At 55.2% G+C, this 21,199-nt stretch overlaps 7 protein-coding genes across 7 annotated transcripts; 4 read left to right on the plus strand and 3 right to left on the minus strand.

Annotated features, from left to right (window-relative positions):
• Positions 1 to 1,556: 1,556 nt before the first annotated feature.
• H6S33_002200 (uncharacterized protein) lies at positions 1,557 to 2,288 on the plus strand (the record flags this gene model as incomplete). The annotated part of the gene is made up of 1 exon (XM_044833561.1): positions 1,557 to 2,288. The coding sequence occupies one exon, from the start codon at positions 1,557 to 1,559 to the stop codon at positions 2,286 to 2,288; it is 732 nt and encodes a 243-aa protein (XP_044693343.1).
• Positions 2,289 to 3,873: 1,585 nt separating this feature from the next.
• On the plus strand, positions 3,874 to 5,234 carry H6S33_002201 (uncharacterized protein; the record flags this gene model as incomplete). The annotated part of the gene is made up of 4 exons (XM_044833562.1): positions 3,874 to 4,369; positions 4,443 to 4,981; positions 5,064 to 5,120; positions 5,187 to 5,234. 4 exons carry the CDS (start codon positions 3,874 to 3,876, stop codon positions 5,232 to 5,234), a joined length of 1,140 nt encoding a protein of 379 aa, XP_044693344.1.
• An 805-nt stretch (positions 5,235 to 6,039) lies between these two features.
• Positions 6,040 to 6,876, minus strand: H6S33_002202 (uncharacterized protein; the record flags this gene model as incomplete). The annotated part of the gene is made up of 1 exon (XM_044833565.1): positions 6,040 to 6,876. The coding sequence occupies one exon, from the start codon at positions 6,874 to 6,876 to the stop codon at positions 6,040 to 6,042; it is 837 nt and encodes a 278-aa protein (XP_044693345.1).
• Positions 6,877 to 10,224: 3,348 nt separating this feature from the next.
• On the minus strand, positions 10,225 to 12,970 carry H6S33_002203 (uncharacterized protein; the record flags this gene model as incomplete). Its single annotated transcript, XM_044833566.1, has 3 exons — positions 10,225 to 12,173; positions 12,248 to 12,740; positions 12,815 to 12,970. 3 exons carry the CDS (start codon positions 12,968 to 12,970, stop codon positions 10,225 to 10,227), a joined length of 2,598 nt encoding a protein of 865 aa, XP_044693346.1.
• An 804-nt stretch (positions 12,971 to 13,774) lies between these two features.
• H6S33_002204 (uncharacterized protein) lies at positions 13,775 to 14,737 on the plus strand (the record flags this gene model as incomplete). Its single annotated transcript, XM_044833567.1, has 1 exon — positions 13,775 to 14,737. The coding sequence occupies one exon, from the start codon at positions 13,775 to 13,777 to the stop codon at positions 14,735 to 14,737; it is 963 nt and encodes a 320-aa protein (XP_044693347.1).
• Positions 14,738 to 15,591: 854 nt separating this feature from the next.
• Positions 15,592 to 18,596, plus strand: H6S33_002205 (uncharacterized protein; the record flags this gene model as incomplete). Its single annotated transcript, XM_044833568.1, has 6 exons — positions 15,592 to 15,731; positions 15,879 to 16,048; positions 16,137 to 16,297; positions 16,436 to 17,240; positions 17,329 to 18,419; positions 18,504 to 18,596. The coding sequence occupies 6 exons, from the start codon at positions 15,592 to 15,594 to the stop codon at positions 18,594 to 18,596; spliced, it is 2,460 nt and encodes an 819-aa protein (XP_044693348.1).
• A 436-nt stretch (positions 18,597 to 19,032) lies between these two features.
• On the minus strand, positions 19,033 to 20,587 carry H6S33_002206 (uncharacterized protein; the record flags this gene model as incomplete). Its single annotated transcript, XM_044833569.1, has 2 exons — positions 19,033 to 20,372; positions 20,449 to 20,587. The coding sequence occupies 2 exons, from the start codon at positions 20,585 to 20,587 to the stop codon at positions 19,033 to 19,035; spliced, it is 1,479 nt and encodes a 492-aa protein (XP_044693349.1).
• Positions 20,588 to 21,199: the final 612 nt, after the last annotated feature.

Genomic DNA, 21,199 nt, shown 5'->3' on the forward strand with positions numbered 1-21,199 from the left:
AGCTGACTATGTAGCTTAATTGTACGAATGATTAAAAATTTGACTTGCTTGATTCTCACGGTTCATCACTCGCCAAATCTCATCCTTGTTATAAGTTATGTAGATCATTAGGGAGTTCTGTGGCTTAGTAGTGGTTGGTGCGCCACAACTACATGTAGAGAGCTGCAAGGTTCATGCGAGAAGCAGCAAGAACGTCACCTCTCACTCACCTCGTCTCGATTATTTAGAGTAAGCAAGCGAAATATGGAAGCCATTAAGTTCATGGAGTAAGTGCACACTTACTGCTATCAATTCATAGCGAGCTTCATAAATAATTCCCCGCACAGTTATCTCAGGTCGGAAATAATAATTCTTTACGTCGGCCCAACAAAGATCCAGTTCCAGGCCTACGAACTAGCACTGCAAAAAATACCCCTTTTCAAAATTTCTCTACTAGAAACTCAACCCAAAGAAACCGGGGCCGTAAGGAGCATCTGCCTACCAGAAGATAATGCGAACGGTATTGCGGCCTTGATTCAATATTTATACTCCGAAACATATACACACAATATACCAGAAGCACCCACACGCACACTTATCGAAGACTGGGAGTATGAAGGGGTGTGCCATGCCTGGGTCTATAAGACTGCCGCAAGATATAAATGTCTGGGGCTGTGTAAACTTTCAGCAGAGAAATTTTGGGGGGTTTCTGAGAGAATGATAGAAGCAGATCTGCATATCAATGCGGTAAAGCTTTGGAGATCCGCGTACAGCGTGGGGTTTCACTGTTTTATGGGTGTGGATGGCCATAATAAGGAAGGAAATTGGAGAGGGACTTTAAGTTGTGTGAGGGACTTGGCTAATAATAAATGGGGGGCGGTACGAGGGATTATGATCGATTGCCCAGAGTTGGCTTGTGATTTGTTGGCCTTGACAAGCAAAAACATACCTGTATAATACGTTGATCATTAGCTATATTGTATACGTACTGTTATCATATCTATAGAGTACTATGTGAAATTATAAATGAATCCCGGGAAAAGATGTACTATAGTACTACTCGAGTATATATATACGCGATAAACGTGAAAGCAAGAATATGTGGTGTATAACGCTAACGGTTCTATATAACGTACAAAATTATATATAAGGTACATATATCATTTTATGTGAAATCATGATCATCGCCCTCGGTCGGTGGATTATTTCCTGCCGACAGCTTAGTTAAACCCAGATCTCAAGCTCATTGCATGTAAAATGTAGTCTTGGCAGGCCTAAGGCTTTGTCGGTAAAAGACTACATGTACATGTAGTTACGGTGCCACGGGTTTTAAAAATCTTGCCCGCTAGTGTGGCATATATTTAGGTGTGGCATTCTAGATAAATACAAAAAAAAATCTGTGGCATTGTATACGTAGTCTTTTACCATTAATTTGTAGGCCATGGATCGACTAACGTCATCCGAACAAAAGGCCACTTAGACTAGCTCAGCTACATATGTGCGTATAGCATATCATCATATTAACGTCTATTCCGTCAAGAACGAGCAATACCACCAGCACAAACGAAAACTCCAAAATGTCTGTGAATTCCGATACTCGCTCTGAGCATGATCTTCATCGATACATGTCATATACTAAAAAGCGAGCACTCGAAACAGCAGCCCGACACAAATATGAAGCCACACGACAAGAACGGATAAAACAGAATGAATATACAGCCGAAAGTCGCAAGAGTGGGTTAATGGAGATATTTGAGAGTGTTGATAGGGGCTCGCAGTTACGGAAGTGTGGCCAATCGGGAAAGCCGAAGACAACCCCTCTGGGAAATACCACTAACACATCCAAAGCTCTCAATGTCGCTAGGGTCGAGGGATTCGTTACAAAAACCGAGATAGTACCAATGCTGCCATGCAAGGGCTATACCCTACCACATAGGAATCTATTCATCGGAGGAAAGTGGCCCGCGTTAGACGTGAATGAGTGGAGGTACGAAGTGTTCGGGTTGGAAAGATTAAGAGATGAGACAATGCAGAAGATATACAAGATATCAAATCTTCAACATGAACATGAAAGATCTGATGATCAGCAGGGAGAACCTTCGGATGGGAGCCAGTCACAGTCACAGAGCTTCGATGTAGAAGATTGCCAATCGCAAACGCTTGAGCAGAAGACATTCATTTTTACGCAGGAATCACAAGATCTATGTCATGCGATACCATTGAAGGCGGGTAATAACTTTAACAAAAGTGATAATGGCCCTGGATGGGAGGATGGGATCTTGTGGGATAATGGACCAGCTTATCTCTAATAGGTACACTTATGTGTAGTCTCAATGATGTTTTCAAAGGCCAAGCGCTTCCAGAAAACGATCCCGTCTATTGGTGTTGCGTTTATGTGTAAGAACAGCTTAATTGGTTTATCAATACCTATGAATAAAGGGTAAACTTTGTACAGTACATAAAAGATAATAGACGTATGATGATATATTCTGGCTGTCACTGCAAAATTGAAAGTAAGACTCCTTTTGGGATTACTCTGTAGTTAAAATCATGACCTACTAAGAGTGTGATATATGGCTTGGCCTTTTGCCAGTTGATAATCCAGTAATGATTATCAGACATTACTGTTTATAAGAGGGGCCCAGGGATTATGGATCCCCCGTGCGGTACGGACGTAGTATCAGTAGCTGGACTAAATCTCGGAATATTTCAAGCCTGCCTTTGCGTGCACACAGATGCATTAAGTACATGTAATTAAAGTACTTATGTGCGTGTAAGTAAGTACTGGCAACGAAATCGATAAGATTCTGAGTCTCCGACCCCGAGACAATGAAGTTCCAAGATAATGAGGTACGGAATATCGAGGTAATACTACACAACACTGGTGGAATGAGAATTTGATTGTTAACAGTACAGGACTTGGATTTATGTAGGTACATGTACGTACATACATATTGTACGTACATACATGTACATATAAGTTGCGGCCGCGGTTGCCAAGAACGAGTGATGGTTCGTGAAGGACCCGGCCCGCCAACACCGGTTGCGGGTCGGTTAGGTCTTAAGGGGTCAAAATGGCTTTTGGTATTTGGGATTTTATCGTAGCTTTCGCCTTCACCCGCTTTTAGAAGAGTTTTTCTGACTAGTGCGCACACTAGGACGAACTTGTTTCTTTACAAAAAAAGGTCATAAAATGGCCGGTAGATGTATCGAAAACTGGATAAAGCAGAGTTCGAGCACTTTAGATATATGCACTACTTTTCTCGTGGTAGAGCCTCTAACCATAAATTTTACAGGTTTGATCAATTGAAGTGTCCAGACCCTGATCTGGGTAAATATCAATTTTAAGGCCAAGTTTGTAGAGTGGTTCTGGGGGGCGAGAAATGTAGATATCTGAACGTTAACTGCCCGCTGATTATGAACGGAGCCTAGTTACTCGGCTTTTTTTTGGCCCTTGGATATAAATTCGCCAAGTATTTCCGCTGGAATTCTAGAGCAGTGCCAAGAGATTGATATCAGGAGCCTCTAATCTTCAAAAGAACAGTTGAGAAGCTAGATAGTTGCTAAACCATTCGTGGCAGATTCCTATACTGAATGTGATCGTGTAGGGCGAGAGAGGATTAAAAGTCATGCTAAAAATAACTTTTACCCAAATTAGAAATCTACTTTTATTAGATGTTTCATTTGGGGGGAACCATATCATAGCCTCGACCTCTGCAATGTCCGTACCGTAATCGTTTCATCATAAAAAAATACATACGTATCATAAACTCTGTTTAACCCCCCCCCCCAAAAAAAAAAAAAAAACACACGTATACGTATATGCTTTGAGACCTTCGCTTGGTATCAAAGGCCACCATAATCATCGTCGTCGTCATCATCATCATACTAACAATGTCGGGCATTGACCAAGTACACATACTACCAGAAATCATCGAGGAGTCTGAAATATCTGCCATATCCACCAAAGATAATCCATCGGAAACCTTCAAGACAACAGATATCGCCATGTCGAAAGCAAATAAGCTCGAGGAGGAGCTAAAAGATACCGCTGTACCAGCTGGCGAGCAGATGCTAATATCAGAATCCGTGATCGAATCAGAAACCACCACCGATGTTGACATCCCGTCCAGAGGAACCAAACGTCCTGCTGAAGAGAGTGTTAATGCAAGTCAAAAGGCAGGGAAAGAGGACAACAAGGAGGAGGTAGAGGAGGTGGTGGAGGCGATGGAGGAGGAGGAGGAGGACGTCGCTGCCACGGATGGAGGAGAGCTCTCGAGATGTGAAAGCAGAGCCCAAACTGAGGATAACGGGCTTTTGGACTTGAATATGGACCCGGAACTAGATGCGATGGATGTGACTGACCCGCTCCCAACTACGGATAGCTCGAGTACCAAGCCCCTGTAGCTCGATGGGTGATAATGTTCGGAGTGAAAAAAAAGCTGATGCATGATGATACCCAGATATCGATCCTCATATCCTCACCGACAGCGGCAAGATCAGTTCAGACCATGTATCCCCTGCTGTAGTCTCATCCGGTATGGCCAATATCTCTCCGCCTGATTCTCCACCCTCCTCGTCTAGTAGTCCGCCATCATCGTCTGTCCGCGATGCTATTGAGAGTGTGTGGAGCTCAAGACCGCCATATGCGGACAACTCCGCGTATATGAAACCTCGACCATACAAGTCTCGTAGGGTTTCTGAGCCTAGTGTTTACGAGGCTGCCAGACGCAAAAGAATCATACAAAATGAGCGGAGTGTCGCCAGGAAGAAACTCGAGATGATGCTGTTTTTGGAGCAAGTCGACTGTCATATGAGAATGCTGGCGGCGAGGAAGGCCAGTGAAAACAGGAAAGTCGTGGAGGGCGGGGAGGGCGGGGAGAGAGGGCCCGGAAGGGCTAACTCAGTGAAGCAAGAAGATGATGATGGGGAGGATAAAATGGATTGTACAGTGGACGAGCTCTTTAATCCACACAAAGCGGAGGGGGAGGCTTTCAAGAGGGTAAGTTCCGGCGCTGGATTCTAAGTTTTAAAGATTCGCATCCTCAGAGGGCTTATAAACTACATTAATTGTAAGGATGCAGGCTCGTTTCCGGCGGCTGGGTCGGTGTAAGTCGATGCCTCACATCTCCAACCAAGAGGTCCGAAAAAAACTGCCCTTTTAAATGTCCACCCCATTACAGTAGATCGCTGAAAGCTGCGCGAAGGTTACAACTGCTGTTTCGACGACAATGGCTTTGGGTCTGTTTGTATGAATGGTTTTGTAATGTCTTGTCTTGGTAACTCATGATGATATATGTGTGTGTGAGTTTTTTTTTGTTTTACACATGAGATGCAGAGGATACTGCGATTTGTTTTTATGTAATAGTCGAGGTTGGATTCAATTCAATTGCATTGGCCATGAACGGATTTGCTTTGCAACCTCCATGCAAGTGGAGTCTCTGATGTATAACAAAATCCAACTTTTCTTGCGGTCAGACAGTGTCGTACTAAGTAGAGTACGTAATTCCTGAATGCGCGCGGGACTGGTGTAATCATAGAATATCACTCGTTCACATGGCATGCCCCACAAGCACGTTCAATAAGAACTCATTTCTTTGTACTGCTTCGGAATTGTAACCTTTGCTGAGGTTTTCATGTTCTATGTGTTCACGCGGTCACTAACAGGGGATATATGCAATCATGACTGAATCGGCGAGAATAAAGAAAGAAAGGAACACGAATTGAATTCGAGGAGTTATATATGAAGTAATCATCTATGGAAGTAAAACAGCTAGATGACCGTCGCATCGATAGATAGGCGTAGTTATATGCCCCACGGGGTCAGGTAGGCTTTTGTTAGCTAGGTACATTTTAATTCAGCATAATTAAAGTGACGAGGTCTAGAGGCCCTTTCTTTAACTTAGCTAGTTGTCTCTCTTAGTGTGCTATAGAAGTGGGTTTGTTATAATTTAATCGGATGAATATGATTTGATTGCATGCAATTATTATTCTCGGATCCCTATTAACATCCTGACCTAACCAACAAACCCCCCCCCCCCCCCTCTCCAACCGCCCCATTCAAGCCCCCAAGCACTTCTCCTCAAACACGCCCACCCCCCACCCCTTCTTTGAGTACCTCATACACCACCTCATCCCTTCCTCCTCCTCCCCCTTTTCCCCCCTCCCATACGCGACAATCTCCTCCCCACCAGCAAACTCCTCCTCCGCCGCCCGCCTCAGCGTATGGAAGCAGAAGTAATGCAGCGCCCGCGCCACATTCGCCAGCTCCCCATACCAATCACACACCCTGCTGTCCCCACGGTTTACGCTGGTGAAGCGCCAATCGGCGGTCCAGTCGCGGTCGTAGAGGTCGACGAACTCGGCGGCTTCGCCGGGCGCCAGGCAGGATTGGTTGGGGAGCTGCTGGATGCCCCAGAAGAGATTGGAGTATTTGTTGCGTGAGAGGGGCTTGCTGTCCGGGAGCGGGGTGCAGCCGTAGCGCGTGATGGTGTGTTTGGAGAGCGAGGAGTGCAGGTACTGGGTGTAGGTGATGGGGCGCGGGGGTGCGGGGGCGATGCGCGGGTCGGTGGTGTGGTTGCCGGCGGGGTGGGAGTAGGGGGCGGGGACGCGGAAGGGGGCGGGAGAGGGGGGGGAGTGGGTGTCGGAGTGGTGGGAGGACTTGGAGAAGTCGCAGGTGTAGCGGTTCTCGGTGAAGATCGGGCCCCAGGCGTCGTTGTAGGTGACGGTGTAGGTGAGTTTGCAGTGGGAGGATGAGGAGGCGGAGGCGCCGGCGCCGGCGGGAGGGTGGAGTTCGGTGGTGGGGGTGATGCTGGTGGTGTCGAGGTCGGGGAAGTACTCGGCAGGTAGGGCGAGCGCTAGAGATACTAGCAGCGGGAGAATAAATTTGGGGAGCATCGTGGGTGAGGTAATGAGCTATGGCAGCTGTGGTGCTGGTGCTGGTGCTGGTGGTGGTGGTGGTGGGATGCTGGTATATAAACACTGGTGCGGGGGAAGGTAAAACAAACAGCCCACCAAGAGAGGTCAGGTCTGGGGCAGACAGCTACGTCAAGCGCCTATTTGTGGAGCAGAGCTACATATTGCATGGATAGCTAATCTGCAGATGATTGCCTGTTTTGGATGGGAGCTGTTGTGCGACATGAGCGGTGTCTGCATGGTCTGCACCTCTACATGCAAGGACGTTATTGGAAACCTTGGACCGTCGAGTTGGATGGTATATGTAGCTTAGATAATTTCTTAACTGCTCCGGTTTGGATGAGAGACGTTCTCTGGTATTTGGCTGTGCCGTAGAACTTGCGATGGGGTACATACATGTACATATAGCTATGGACCAGCGACCAATTCGTGAGCCCGATAATCCGATATATCCGAGTAAGCATTCGATCATTATGGTGTGCCAGCCATAACAGGAGTCGACGGTCAACTTAGTTGACTCAGAGTCTCAGACATATACATGTATACCCGCCAGCTAGGTAGAACCGGATTGAGGGGAGCAAGTGCAGAACTAAGCCGTGCTACGTAGGATGTATGTACCCTGCTCATCACATATCGATGGCCCGGGACCTTCGGCAGTGTAGCGGCCGAGCCAACAATCACGAGCCATCACTCGTTGCGTACACCCGTGACCCGCACGACCGCACGGCCTCCCCTGTCGCCGCCGTGTAACCGGTATCATGCACCCGTTACGTGTACACAATTTCTTTCTCGAGCTCGTCTTCAAGGACCGGTGCCTTGCGATTGAGATATTGAAACCGCCTGGGCAGGCAGGCCTTCTCGTTTGTGCTGCTAATTGGTTCGGGTGCTTTCAGTTGCCTGTAAGGAGGCCCGCCGGACGGTAGTATGATCCGCGGGTAAGCCGGTGGTGTATAATGAGCCCGGTGGACGGAATTGAGGTTCGGTAGCATACGACAGCTGCTTGTCTTTGTGTTTTAGCAACGCAAAAAACAGACAGACGTTAGAAGCGGACAGGATGCGGCAGATACGTGGCACGAACTCTTTCATCTACTTTGTGCGCACCTAGGGTAATCGTTTCAGCTCCAACTGGTGTGTTTGTAGAGTATCCTGTGGCCCGTGGGGATGGGAGAAGGTAATTAATTGGTGAGCTCGAGCGGGGGGGCGGGGGCATATACTATTCTCGCATTGTAAGAGTCTTAAAAAGACCTCTTCCTACAACGGATCGGAAAGGAGGCCATAAGAGAAGAACACATCTAGCTGGATGTTTCCTCCATCGTGGTCCACAAGGACACTTGAAGATATCCTCGAGGCGCATTGCCCTGTTCTTGTCTGTCCTCGAGGTCCGGCGGGGCCGACAAAAAGAGCAAAAATAAAATAGAAGGCATATTCTATTCTCGGCTTCATCAAATTCGGGTATATTAGGTGTGCGTTACACGCATATGTAGCAAAGAAATGACCTTGGAAGGCATCGAAGCAAGGGCAGATAGTGTCCTCGAGACAATTAAAGACACACAGACGCTCGTCCTCATGGACCACACTAGTTTACTCCTTCATGTATGTTCCCCGCACGGTCGCAGGATGTAGTCTGGATTAAGAAGAAACGGGTTCTAAAATCCGGGTAGCGATAATGATTTCATTTGCGTGCTGTATTCTTGGTGGCCCTGTTGATCTGGTGCCGGTGTAGAAGTGTGTGGGAGGTGTCTTCTACAGGGTTATTCAATGGAAGGTCGTGGTATCATCTCGGTACGTGATCGATCGACGGATGGCTACTCCTGAGTTCTATCGAGAACCTTGGGCTCATCAGGAAATCGCTCAACTATATGTATGTTTCATGACTGTTGCGAGTTAAGTTTATAGTATGGATGCTATGCGTCTACTTAATGCCTCTGCCTATAAGCGTTAGGTTCGAGTGTAGGCTCTAGAAACGTACATAGTTCTTATAAAGGAAAAGAAACCTCCTCAGATATTAGCAGTACAGGTAGCCAAACTATGGGGCGGTAAATGTGTCAAAAGGAATTTTACCAACGGTAGTAAATTATTTTACCACCGGTGGTGAAATAATACCAGTATTTATACCTAGAATCCTAATTTTTATGATAAAAGCACAGATCTTTTTGGCCAAAAGGGGCCATATAATGCCAATATATATGAAAATTGTCCACCGGTGGGAAAATTTTCATAAGTTTTGGCATTAATGGTTGAACATTTACTTCTGTAGCATAGCGCAGCATAAAGACCGAAACCCAGTGTTTATACCGGTGGGGAATATACTAATGTAGGATAGCGTGCAGACACAATGACCGAAATCCATCCTGCGTGTCTTCTAAGCGTGTGGGAAGCCCTAGCTAGCCTGGCCGCCTGTGAGCCGTGACCACCGCCACCACCAACACCAACACCACACACGCCGACTCTGGGCTACACACGGGCCGGGTGGGACACCAGTACTGCAACGTGCCAACACCCGAGCATGATACCAGCGAAGCATCTATTTCGAGCCATATATATACGCCAAACCTCCTCCTCCTCCTCCTGCATGGCTATTTTGTCGCGCAGGCTACAAAAAAAAAAAAAACGATTACTGACGGGCTAGCTAGCTTAGTACATTACATAGATACATTAGTACTACCAAGGTCAGCCATATATATATATATATACAGCCAAGTACATGTACATGTAGTTCTCTGGGTAAAAAAAAAATTCTTTTTTATGTAGGTACCGTAAGCCCGGTATCCCTAACGGGTCAGGCGGAGAATTGACCATGATATAGCTGCATGCCGTCACGGTCGCCAGGCTGTATATATCCATCTCGTATTCTGTACCACATGCTAAATCTTGAGAGAAATATTATAGTAGGGCGATTGCCTCGCCTAGGAAGACGCATTTTCCTGTGTTCAGCGGGCTGGAAGTACATGGTGTGTGGGTAGGTGTGTAGCCTCTAGATCGCTGCGGCGAGGAGAAAAGTAGGCGAGTGATGGTTGATGATTGTACTTAGCTTTGGGATGTTGATACGCACCCCCCCACCCCCCCCCCCCGCGCTTTTTTTTTTTTTTTTCTGTTCACCAGCGGGAGAGAAAGAGAGAGCTTTTTTTTTTTTTCTCACGACTACTTGTATGATTTATATCAACGGATTATAATTGGGACCACGGGATTACTGGAAGAATCACTAGTAATACCAATGCTCGATTCTACAAGTAATTCCCACCTAATAAAACAAAAACAAAAACAAAAAAACACCCAACTCTCCCTATCTACCCCCCCCCCCCCCCAAACTAAAACCCCCTACCTACCCCTCTACCTCCGCCCCCGAATCTCCTCCAAGCACCTCCTCCGATTCTCCCCCTCCTGAAACAGCGCCACCACCAGCTCACACATCTCCTCCACCCCAAACTCCGCCACCAAGCCTTCCCTCCACAGATAACAAATCTCCACCATACTACTCTCCAGCACCTGCTGCAGCGCGCGGAACTTGATCCACGCCCCACAATACACGGCCACCATCCCCACGCCGCCCACCGACACCGGAAACAGCGCCTCCACCCCCGCCGCCAGCTCCTCGCACAGCCCCGCCAGCCGCTCGCTCTCGGCCGCCGCAATGTCGCTGATGTCCTCGACGTCGCTGATGAGCCGCGCGCACACGGCGTTGAGCAGCGAGCCGAGCGACTGCGAGAGCGCCGACCGCGACAGGATGGGCGACCAGGTGGCGCGCAGCTGCTGCATGTGCGCGACGGTGCTGGCGATGGCCGTGGCGCACGCGGCGCTCTGCGGGTAGGAGGTGCAGTTGACGAAGCCCTGCGCCGAGTCGAGGTAGTCGGTGAGGACCAGGCGCTGGCTGTGCAGCTCGCGCGCGTAGGTGCGCTTTCCGAAGGCGGCGGTGCGCGCGGCGTCTTCGGGCGGGATGGTGGGCGGGAGGAGGGAGGTGAGGCGCTGCGTGTCGTTGTAGAGGAGCATTCCGGCGGCCGGGTGGTGCGCGTAGTGGAGTGGGGCGAGGGCGCGGTAGGCGGCGAGGAGGAGCGGCGGGAGGGTGTGTAGGTCGGGGGCGGCGGGGGTGATGGCGTTGCGCGGGAGGCGCGTGAGGTGGCTGGCTTCGGTGGTGAGCGTGGTGATGAGCGTGAGGATGGCGTCGGGGATGGAGGTGATGGTGTAGGTTTCTTTGAGCGTGACGTCTTTGGAGGTGGAGGAGGAGGAGGTGGTGGGCAGCGGCGGCGGCGGCGGCGGCTGTTCGGGGGAGCTGGAGTGCGCCGACTCGCTGGTCGTCGGCGTGTAGTCGGCCGTCTTGGGCGTCGCGGGCGCAGCGGGCTCGTCGTCGTCGCCCCACTCGCCCCAGTCGAGCTCCTCCTCCTCCTCCTCCTCCTGCGGCGCTGCTTCTGCCTCTGCGGGTGCCGGCGCCTTCTCCGGCTCCTGCTCCTGCTCCTGCTCCTGCCCCGGCTTCGCAGCAGGCTCAGCGGGGGGGGGATCGTCGATATCGAGGTCCTCGTCGAGCCCCCACCCGCTGGCATCGTCGTCGTCGTCGTCGTCGTCCTCAATCGCCATGTCCAGGCCCTTCGCAACCTCCTTCGCCACCGCCTGCGTCTCCTCCTCCTCCTTCCAGTCCTCGTTCCACACCGCAGCGCCAGCAGAGTTCCTCCGCTGCTCCGGCTTCGTGGGCACCTTCTGTGTCTCGGAGCGCTCGACCACCTTGGTCTCGCGGATGCCCTGCGCGACCGTCTGCCGCAGCGTGTCGAGGCATGTTTCGCGGCGCTTTGCGAGCCAGACGCGGGGCGCGCGGCCGGCCCACTCGCGCAGCTCGCTGTCGCGCGTCCAGGCGATGCTCTGCAGGTGGTCCTCGAAGCGGCAGGTGTCGGCCAGGAGCGCCTCGAGCGCGGGGAGGCGGTCGAGCGAGCTGGGGACCGAGTGCGGGAGCGTGGAGGAGGTGAGGCGGGTGGTGAGGCTGGAGACGAGGATGCGTGAGAGCGGGGAGGTGACGGCGGGGGGGAGCTGCGCGTGCAGGAAGTTGATGATGAGGCGGAGGGAGGCGAACATGCGCGCGGCGCTGAGGTCGGTGCTGGGGGCGGCGGCGGCGGCGGCGGTGAGGGTGTCGCCGGTGACGGTGAAGGTGGGGGCGTGGGCGCGCTGGGTGTCGAGGAGGGGGCTGATGAGGAGGGTGTCGAGCTGCTGGTGGAGGTGGTCGACCTTGGTGTTGAGGAGGGAGAGCGCTTGGAGGGCTTCGACGACTGCGGTGCTGGATATCACGGAGTCGCCCTCTATGTGTTCCAGTTGTCCGTCAGCATCACCAACAAGAGCAGCAACTCACACGAGAAAGCGAGGGAAGCCCGACCTGTAATCTCCCGGCGAATGCGCAACTCGCCCTCCTCCTTCCGCACACACACAATCTCCGTCCACCCCCTCTCCACCCGCTCCACAACACTCTTCCGCAGCCCCGCCGCCCGCTCCTTCATCAGCTCCACCACGATCGTCTCGCCCGTCATCTCCGCGAGCGCCCTCTCCGCGCCCTCCAGCACCACCATCGCCTGCGCCAGCTCCCCGCCAGCGCTCAGCGCCGCCGCCTGCCCCAGCGTCGCCGAGACCATCTGCAGCAGCCCCAGCCGCCCCAGCAGCTCATCGTTGAAGCGGATCTCGGCCTCGAGGAAGCGCTGCTGCGCCTCGGCGTCCGCGAGCTCCGTCTCGAGCGCCTCCTCCTGCGCGGCGAGCGCGAGGATGCGGTCGGCCTGCGCGTTCGAGGCGTCGATGTCGGCCTGCAGGCGCCGCGCTTGCCGGATCCACGGGTCGAGCTCGGGCCCGTTTGCGCGGCTGACCTTGCGGATCTCTTCCTACACCACCGGGCGGTTAGCCATCAGCACAGTGGCTCTAGGGGAGAGCTGCGGCAGCAGTGGGCAGCACACACATTGACCTCCTCCTGTGCCTTCTCTAGATGGGCGATGATCTCGGGGAGCGCATCGGACGGCAGGGAGGCGCTGTAGACGTCGTCTGAGTCCGGGTAGGTGCCTGCGACGACGTTGGCGTGGACTGCGTGAGCGAGCTGCCCGGCGGTCACCGTCATGATGGGCTTTCGTTTCTGTATCGCCTGTGTTTGTTTAATTTACCTGGTTTGGGCTGTTTTCGGTGTTTCGTGTGGAGTTGTGTCGTGGAAACACCTATCGAGGCGGGGTTGCAGGTTGGTTGCAGAGCTTGGTGATCGTCACGCAGGTGGATAACCCTAACCCTGGGCTGTGTGGATGCAACTGTCACCGCCCCGGTGAGAGAGCTTTGGCGATGCGGAGCGATGCGGGGCAGGGGGGCGGCGGTATTCCATTTGCATTGCCAGCCCGCATTGTGCTCATGGCACGTATGCAATCCAGCTACGTTGCCATCAGGCCAGCTGGGGGTGCGTGGACTCGAAGGGATATGCGTGTATGTCCATATTACATGCAGCCGACCCGGTGTCTGCCTGCGTCATGAGATATCACTCTTGGCCAAAAACACCCACAACGAGCCTGCTTCGGGGCGTAGAGAGAGAGCCTTTGTGTGCTGGCAGCACCCGTAGCTGCCAGCACCCGTAGCTGCCAGCACCCGTAGCTGCCAGCACCCGTAGCTGCCAGCACCCGTGGCTGCACAAGAGGCTGGAACGTGCATGCTCTGCCTACATCACATGACCTCGATGGAAGCATTCAAACGGTGCAGTGCATCGGTCACGTGCTCTGCTTACTCACCCGCCAAGCCCCGACGTGACAACATTCTCGAATCTCCCTGAGCTTCCTTCCGATCATTCAATTCCCACGCACGCCACAAACCCCCCCCCCCCCCCATCACGACTCTTCCCCACAACCACAGAACGCAAACAGCAGCCACCAGCAGCAGCAACACCATGTCCTACCCGCCCCCCCCCGGCACCTCCTCCTCCTCGCTCCCCCCTCGCCCTCCCCCCCCAGTGCGCACCTACCAGTCCGCGCCCACCAGCACCTTCTCCGGCTTCCGCCCGCGCTCGCTCGCCGCCCCCTCCCCCATCGTCTCGGCGCCGCAGCACCACCCCTACCACCAGCAGCCCCCCCCCTACACGCAGCCGCCCTACCCCGGCGCCGCCGCCGCGCCCACAACCTACGCGCCCGCCACCTACAGCGCGCCCACGACCACGACCCCGCACATCATCAACCCGTTCCCGCTGCCGCAGGCCTCCGCGCCCTACCGCCGCGCCGACCCCCGCTACCCCGACCTCGACCCCGAGCTGCAGGCCCAGATCGCGCAGCAGCAGTCCATCTACGACCCTGCTGCGCGCGCCGCCGCATCCACTTCTGCCTCTGGCGCGGCGCAGAAGACCGCGGACGCGGAGTATGCGAAGCCGGTTGTTGGCGGTGGCGGTGGCGGTGGCGGTGGGGCGGGGGGGGGGAATAGGAATGCGCCGACGGTGCTGCGGCAGGGCGGTGGCCAGACGTGGACGGATGGGACGCTGCTGGAGTGGGATCCGAGCCATTTCCGCTTGTTTGTGGGGAACCTGGCGGGGGAGGTTACCGACGACTCGTTGCTCAAGGCGTTTGCAAAGTATCCGAGCGTGCAGAAGGCGAGGGTCATTAGGGATAAGCGGACGACGAAGAGTAAGGGGTATGGCTTTGTGGCCTTCTCGGATGGCGATGAGTATTTCCGCGCGGCGAGGGAGATGAATGGGAAGTATATTGGCAGCCACCCGGTGCTGCTCAAGAGGAGCAATACGGAGATTAAGCCCGTGGTGGTGGGCGGGGCGCGGAAGGGGAAGGAGGGGGGCGTGCTGGGGGGACGGGTCGAGAAGAAGAAGAAGAAGAAGGGCAGGGGGGAGGAGAGGAATGTGTTGGGGTAGAGGAGAGAGGTTTGGGGGGTCTTTTTTTCCCTGTGGGAATGGTGGGGAAGTTGGGGCCGTATCACCCAGCTTTTTCTCCCTTTTTTTTTCTTTTTTCTTTTCTCGTTTGGCCGTTTTCCGCTTTCTTCTTACGCTCCCTTCCTTTGCCTTTCTTGCTGATGGCTACTCTAGGCGGTGGAGGAGGCTTGGGTTCGGAGCCCTTTCTTCACTACTGTTGATGCGGGAAAGTGGGAAGGGGGTGGGGGTATAAAACGTCGTTCATGTAAGTAGCTACTAGATTGAACTTTTATGACAGAGATACAATAATAAACTAGCAATTCTCTTTAGCATCTTCTCCAGCATTGGTGTTACTATCTGTCTGTGCCCGTGAGAACATGTAGTTTGTGTGAATCACTGCCCGGCGTTGTGGTGTCAACTCGAGTCCATTTCATGCCAACACTGTAATGCCACGGATCTGATATGTGATGTAGCACAACTATTCTACCACACATCCACCGTATATCAGATCCCTCCCCAGCTATCATTGACCCCCCTATCTACCATACCCAAGCCCCGAGTATCCAAGTGACTATTCCACCGATACTTATCAGCATCAAATCAGATAAGATAACCCACTCTATAAATAGTCACCCCACCAGGGTTAGGGCTCCCCGCCCGCCCGCCCGTACCATGCGGCTCTCCCTCGTTCCTCCCCCCAAGCCAGCCATATCTGCATGTGTAACCACCAACCGCTATCTCCACCCCTGTCTGTCTGTCTGTCTGTCTGTCTGTCAGTCTATCTATCCGTCCGCCCCCACCACCAACCACCAACCACCAACCACCAACCACCACAACCACAACCACAAACAGCAGTAATGACCGCCCCCCCGGACGCATCGCAGCTGACAAAGTGGGAGGACGCATTCCAGCACCCGATCCCCGTTGTGCGCGGCCTCGAGCGCCAGCTGCAGACGGAGCTGGGTGCGAGTAAGGAGAAGCTGAGGGGTCTGGTTGGGTATGTACCCCCCCTCCCCTCTTTTCTTCCCTTCCGTGTTGAGTGGGTAGTGGGTAGTGGGTAGTGGGTAGTGGGTAGTGGGTAGTGGGTAGTGGGTAGTGGGTAATGAATAGTGGGGTGCTAATGGGGTGGAATGGGGTGCAACAGAGAGAGCTATCGAGACCTGCTCCGCACGGCAGAGCGAATCGTGGAGATGGACCGCGACGCACAAAAGGTCGAGAGCTGTCTGGCCGAGACGTCGCGCGCGTGCAGCTCCCGGCTACTGGAGCGGAAGGCGAGGAACTTGAGGATGTTTGAGGAGCGGGTTGGCGCCGAGGGTACTGCTCTTTTTTTTTTCTTTTTTTTCCCGTTATATATATATATATCTCCGGGGAGAGAGAGGGATTGTAGCTGACTGCGGTGTAGACAGGGAGAAGTATGTGTTTGCAGCGCAGCTGGCGGTGCTGGGGAGCTGCCCCAGCGTTGTGAGCCGGCTGCTGCAGAGGGACGAGGGCGGCGAGAATTGCCTGCTGGCTACAAAGGTGTTTGTGGTGCTGCGGCTGCTGCTCAAGAGTTTGCTGCAGAAGGTTGGTTTGTGCATGTGGTGGCTGCGATCATTGGCCCTCTTCCGTCCCCGTCCCCGTCCCCTTCCCCGCCCCCGGTTTACATCAAATATCTGGAAGAGCGATCATTGACACACCCCCCCCCGTTCTACTACACCACAGGGCCCGTCAGTCCCGCTACTCGAATCACTGAAGCACCAACGCACAACGCTCACCGCCCACCTCACCACCCACATCGACCACCTCCTCACCACGGCCACCCCCCACCTCACCACAGTCCTCACCTCCTACTCCCTCCTCAAGACCTCCTCCCCCTCCGACGTGCTCCGCCACTTCCTCTACATCCGCTCCTCCGCCATCAGCACCCTCACCGCCGAGCGCACGCCCAAAGCCACCCTGGCCGCAATGGCGCTCTACAACCAGACGCTCGCCCACGCCGACGCCCTGTTCCCAAAGCGCCTCAGCGACGCCCTCATCCTGCTCAAGTCGCGCCCCCTGTTCGCCGACCCCGCGCTCACCCAGCTCCCCGATCTGGCCCTCGACACGCACGCCAGCTGGCTGCCCGACGAGCTGTCGGGCTTCGTGCCGTGGGTGCGCCACGACGACCTGGAGCGCGCGCGCGTGGCCGAGCTGGCGGCGGCGTGGGGCGAGCGCGAGCTGCTGCTGCTGAACGAGGGGGTGGAGGGCACGCTGGCGGGGATGGAGGACCTGGGTGCAGTCGTGGGGCTGCGCGCAGAGGTGCTGGCGCTGTGGGGCGCGGGCGAGAGGGCGAGGAGGCCGTTTGCCGCCGCCGCCGCCGCCGCCGCCGCCGCTGGTGGGGACGGGCTGGGGGGGGGGAGGCAGAGTGAGCGGTTGAGGGAGCTGGTGGGCGCGAGGATCGCGGGCGTGGTCAGGGCGAAGAGTGCAAGGTTGGCGGAGGTGGGCGCGAGGATCAAGGAGGAGTTGGAGGGCGTGGGGACGCTGGAAGGTTTGTGTCCTTCCTCGCTGGATGGATGTGGGGGGGTCAATGATTGGTTTGACCGCTTTCTGGATGTGTGCTAATAATCTTGTTTCAGACTCGACCAGCCTGTGGGACCCCGTCCTGCTCAGCATCCCGCTCACGGCCGGCGGCGCGCTCTTCAAAGAAAGCGTGCAGTCGCGCGTGCACGGCAAAAACAGCGCCATCAAGTCCTTCCGCGCCACCTACGACGCCTTCCTCTCCGACATCGCAGCCACAACCACCACCCTACACTCACTACGCAGCCCGCCCACTCCCACCACTACCACCACTACCACCACCACCGCCGCCGCCACCGACGACGCCGACGACGACTTCGACGCCGAAGAGCAGCGCGCCCAGGAGGCCCTCGAGGACTCGCTGATCGCCGAGACGGAGCTGCGCTCCGCCCTCGACGCCGCCTACCGCGCCCTCGAAACGACGCTGGACCGCCTCGTCGACTCCACCACCTCCGCCCCCACCTCCACCACCACCACTACCACCACCGCAGCCACCCGCCAGACAACGTTCCTCCTGCGCACAATCCGGCAGATCCGGCAGCACCCCACGCCGCTGTGTCCGCTCCCCTGGTTCTGCAGCGCGCAGCTGCCGCGGCTGCACAGTGGCGTCGCGGCGCTCGTGGGGCGCGGCCCGGCCGAGACTGTGGGCACGCTGCTGAGGCAGCGGAGGTGGAGCGGCGTGTTGGCGTCGCGCGCGCTGTGGGAGGGGAGCCCGCCGCTGCCCGTGCAGCCGAGTCCGCTGGTTTTCAAGTTTTTGCTGGATCTGGTGGGGGGGATGCATGAGGCTGGCGACGACGTGTGGACGCCCGCGGCGGTGAGGGGTGTCAAGGTGTTGGCGTGCCAGGAGCTGTGGGGGGCGCTGGAGGGGGTTGTGGTGGGGAGGGAGGTGGCCGAGGTGCGCGGGAAAGAAGAGGGGAAAGAGGGACAAGCGGAGGGGGAAGGCGGAGAGAAGGAGGAGGGGGAGAAGGAGGAGGAGGAGGGGGTGGAGGCAGCGGACGAGGATGCCCGCGTGATTGGCAAAGACTGGGCCGTGCAGCTGCTCTTCGATGCGCTGTACCTGGACGAGGCGCTGCAGCGCAAGGGCGCCAATGCGCGGAACTCGGGCATCTCGAGCCTGGCGGGGAAGATCGAGGCTACGGTGGGCATACGGGTATGTATTCTTCTCTCTCTCTCTTTCTGTTCTTCCTTGGTGGATTTGGGGTGTATGCTGACTGTGTGGGTGTGTGATATGTAGCTGGGCTTCGACGAAGAGCTGCGGCGGCGCCTCGAGGGCTGCGCGAGGGAGTACTGGAAGAGGACTTGTCTGCTGTTTGGGCTGCTTTCGTAGCTGGCTAGCTAGCTGGTTGGTTGTGGGGGGGGGGTGGTGCTTTTTCTTTTCTTTTCTTTTAATAGGTTTCTCTTGTCATTTTTTTTTTTTTTTGTGTGCGCTTGTAGAGGAAAACTACTAGCTGGCTAGCTTAGCTTGTGGTGGTGATATCTAACCTTGAGCTGTTTGTTGGATTTGAGCGTGTGCGCGGGTTACTTGTTTTTGAAACTGCTTGTTTTGTTTTTGGTTTGTGCCCGCTTGGTTCATGTGATTATACCATTGATTTTTTTGCGTCTTTTTCCATCCTTAAAAAACATCGTAGAAGAAAAGAGCACAAAAGAGCAAAAAAAGAGCAAGAAAAGAAACTACAACACGAACTCCATCTAAAAACCTAATCATTACAAAAAGAAAAGGAAAACAACTAAAAACTAAAAAACTACAACTAAAAAACCAAAACCTACACAACGTCCACAAAGCCCGCCATCGGATCCTCCGCCAGCCTGCGCTGCTTCATAAAGTTCTCCATATCCTCCTCCGTGACGCCGTCCCTCATCTGCGCCAACTTGCGCTTCCCCTTCTCCGTCGCCGACTCCCCCTCCTCCTCCTTGCCCTTTCCCTTTCCCTTTCCCTTTCCCTTCCCCTTCCCCTCCTTCTCCTCCACCTGCTCCTCGGCCTGCTCCCGCACCACCAACTCCTGCACCACGCTCCTCGGCGCCACGGGCGCCACCAGCCCCAGCCTCATATTCTCCGCAATCTCCGCGGCCCGGATCCCCTCCACGCCCGTGCAGTAACTATTCTTCGTATGCGACCTACAGCACGCATACCCCCACCTGCCCGCGCGCCACCACGACCCCCACACGGCCTTATGGTTCCCGACCAGCACGTCCTCCGCATACTTACTCCTCGGCGTCACCTTCTCCCTCCCCTTAACCTGTCCCTCAGGCGTATACTCGACATACCTCTCCTCCTCCTCCAGCACCGGCGGCCTCGCCTCCAGATGCTCCCCGCCACCATACCGCTCCAGCAGCCTCCTCCTCTCCTCGGCCCTCCGCTTCTCCGCCGCCTCGGCCGCCGTGCGCTTCAGCTGCTCGGCCTCCGTCGGGTTCGCCTGCAGATGCATGCGGTTGCGGTCGCCGCGCTCCCGCGTCTCCCACGCCGCGCGCTGCAGCTTCTCAAACTCGGCCGCGTCGCCCGAGCTGCGCATAAAGTTGTCCTCGGCCACCAGCGCCGCCGCCTGGTCCGAGCGCGCCCCGCGGTCCACCATCGTCCGCGTCTTGGGGTCGTACTTGGCCGAGTCCAGGTCCAGGTCCACCAGGTACTTTGCCGTGTCCTCGCGGATGCGCAGGTTGCGCGTGCTGATCCTGTTCGCCGAGTCGTACCCCTGCCCGGGCGTCTCGCTCTCCTCCGCATACTTGTCCTCGTCGTCCACGTCCTCCGCGGCGGCAGCAGCCGCAGTGGTGGCCTCAGACCGCTTGCGCAGCGCCTCCATGCGCAGGTGGTCGTCGACCACGCGCTGGTGCTCGCGCGCGTCGTAGCCGTTCCAGCGGTCGCGCTTGCCGTCCCAGCCCAGCTCGAGCGTCTGGATGGCCTCGTCGGGCTGGATGTCCTGGCCCGTCCAGCGGGCGCCGAGCTTGCGCGGGCGGCTGAGGCAGTCCTTTGTGGCGTGCGACATGGCGCCGCAGTTTGTGCACGCGCCCGGGCGGTACTTTGTTGCGCGGGTTGTCTTGGCGCCGCGGTCGTACCATTTCTGTGTTTCGAGGGTGTCGGCGGCGGGCTTTTGGAGGCGCTGGTGCTCGACTGGGAGGGGGCGGTGTTAGTGGTGAGTGAGTGGCAATTGGGGGGGGAGGAGGGAGGGGGGGGGAGGGGGACGTACGGTAGTCGGCTCCGGTGCTGCCGCTGCCGGTGTTGTTGTTGTTGAAGTAGAAGGGCCGTTTGGCGATGAAGTGGGGGATGTACTCGTTCTTTGCCTGCTTCTCGGGGTTGTGCTTGAGGGAGGATGAGGAGGACGACATGTTTGGCTGTGGTGTGCAGTCTGCCTGCCGTCGGTGGTATACTGTGTCTTTAGTTCAGCTGTGTGATCCTTTTGCGGACCGGGTGATGGCTGGTGATTGATTGTCCGAGTGGTGTTGTGTTGTGGCAAGGGACCTCTGCAGCTTGTCGGAGGTGAGGTTGGTTGTGTGAGGTGAGGTGAGGTGAGGTGAGGTTGAGGTGGTGATGGATGGATGGATACACAGCGGTGGTGGTGGTGGGAGTCTTGGCGCCAAGGATGGATGGGCCCAACGTCGAAGGGATGCGAGGTGCAGTGCAATTGAATAACGGACGGTGGGGTGGCTTCACGGGGAGCTGTCTAAAATAATCTTTTCGAAGGAATGGAGCAGACTGTACTGGCTTTAATTTATGGAGCTGGGATTGGAGACTGTGGACAGGCAGGTGGGTGGTGGTAGGGCACAGGTGAATGAGACACAGACACAACTGAGAGCTTCACTGCTCTCCCTTCTTGCAGCATCCATCCATTGCCTATTCCTGGTATTTTAATATACAGCCAATCGTGTGATGTCTCAAGTGACGTTCAGCAGCCATCCCCGTCGGTCCATGAGCTGCAGGTACAGATAAGAAGATACACG

This window comes from Morchella sextelata (genome assembly GCF_020137385.1).
Source record: "Morchella sextelata strain SCLS chromosome Unknown scls_12, whole genome shotgun sequence".
NCBI classification, from domain to species: domain Eukaryota; kingdom Fungi; phylum Ascomycota; class Pezizomycetes; order Pezizales; family Morchellaceae; genus Morchella; species Morchella sextelata.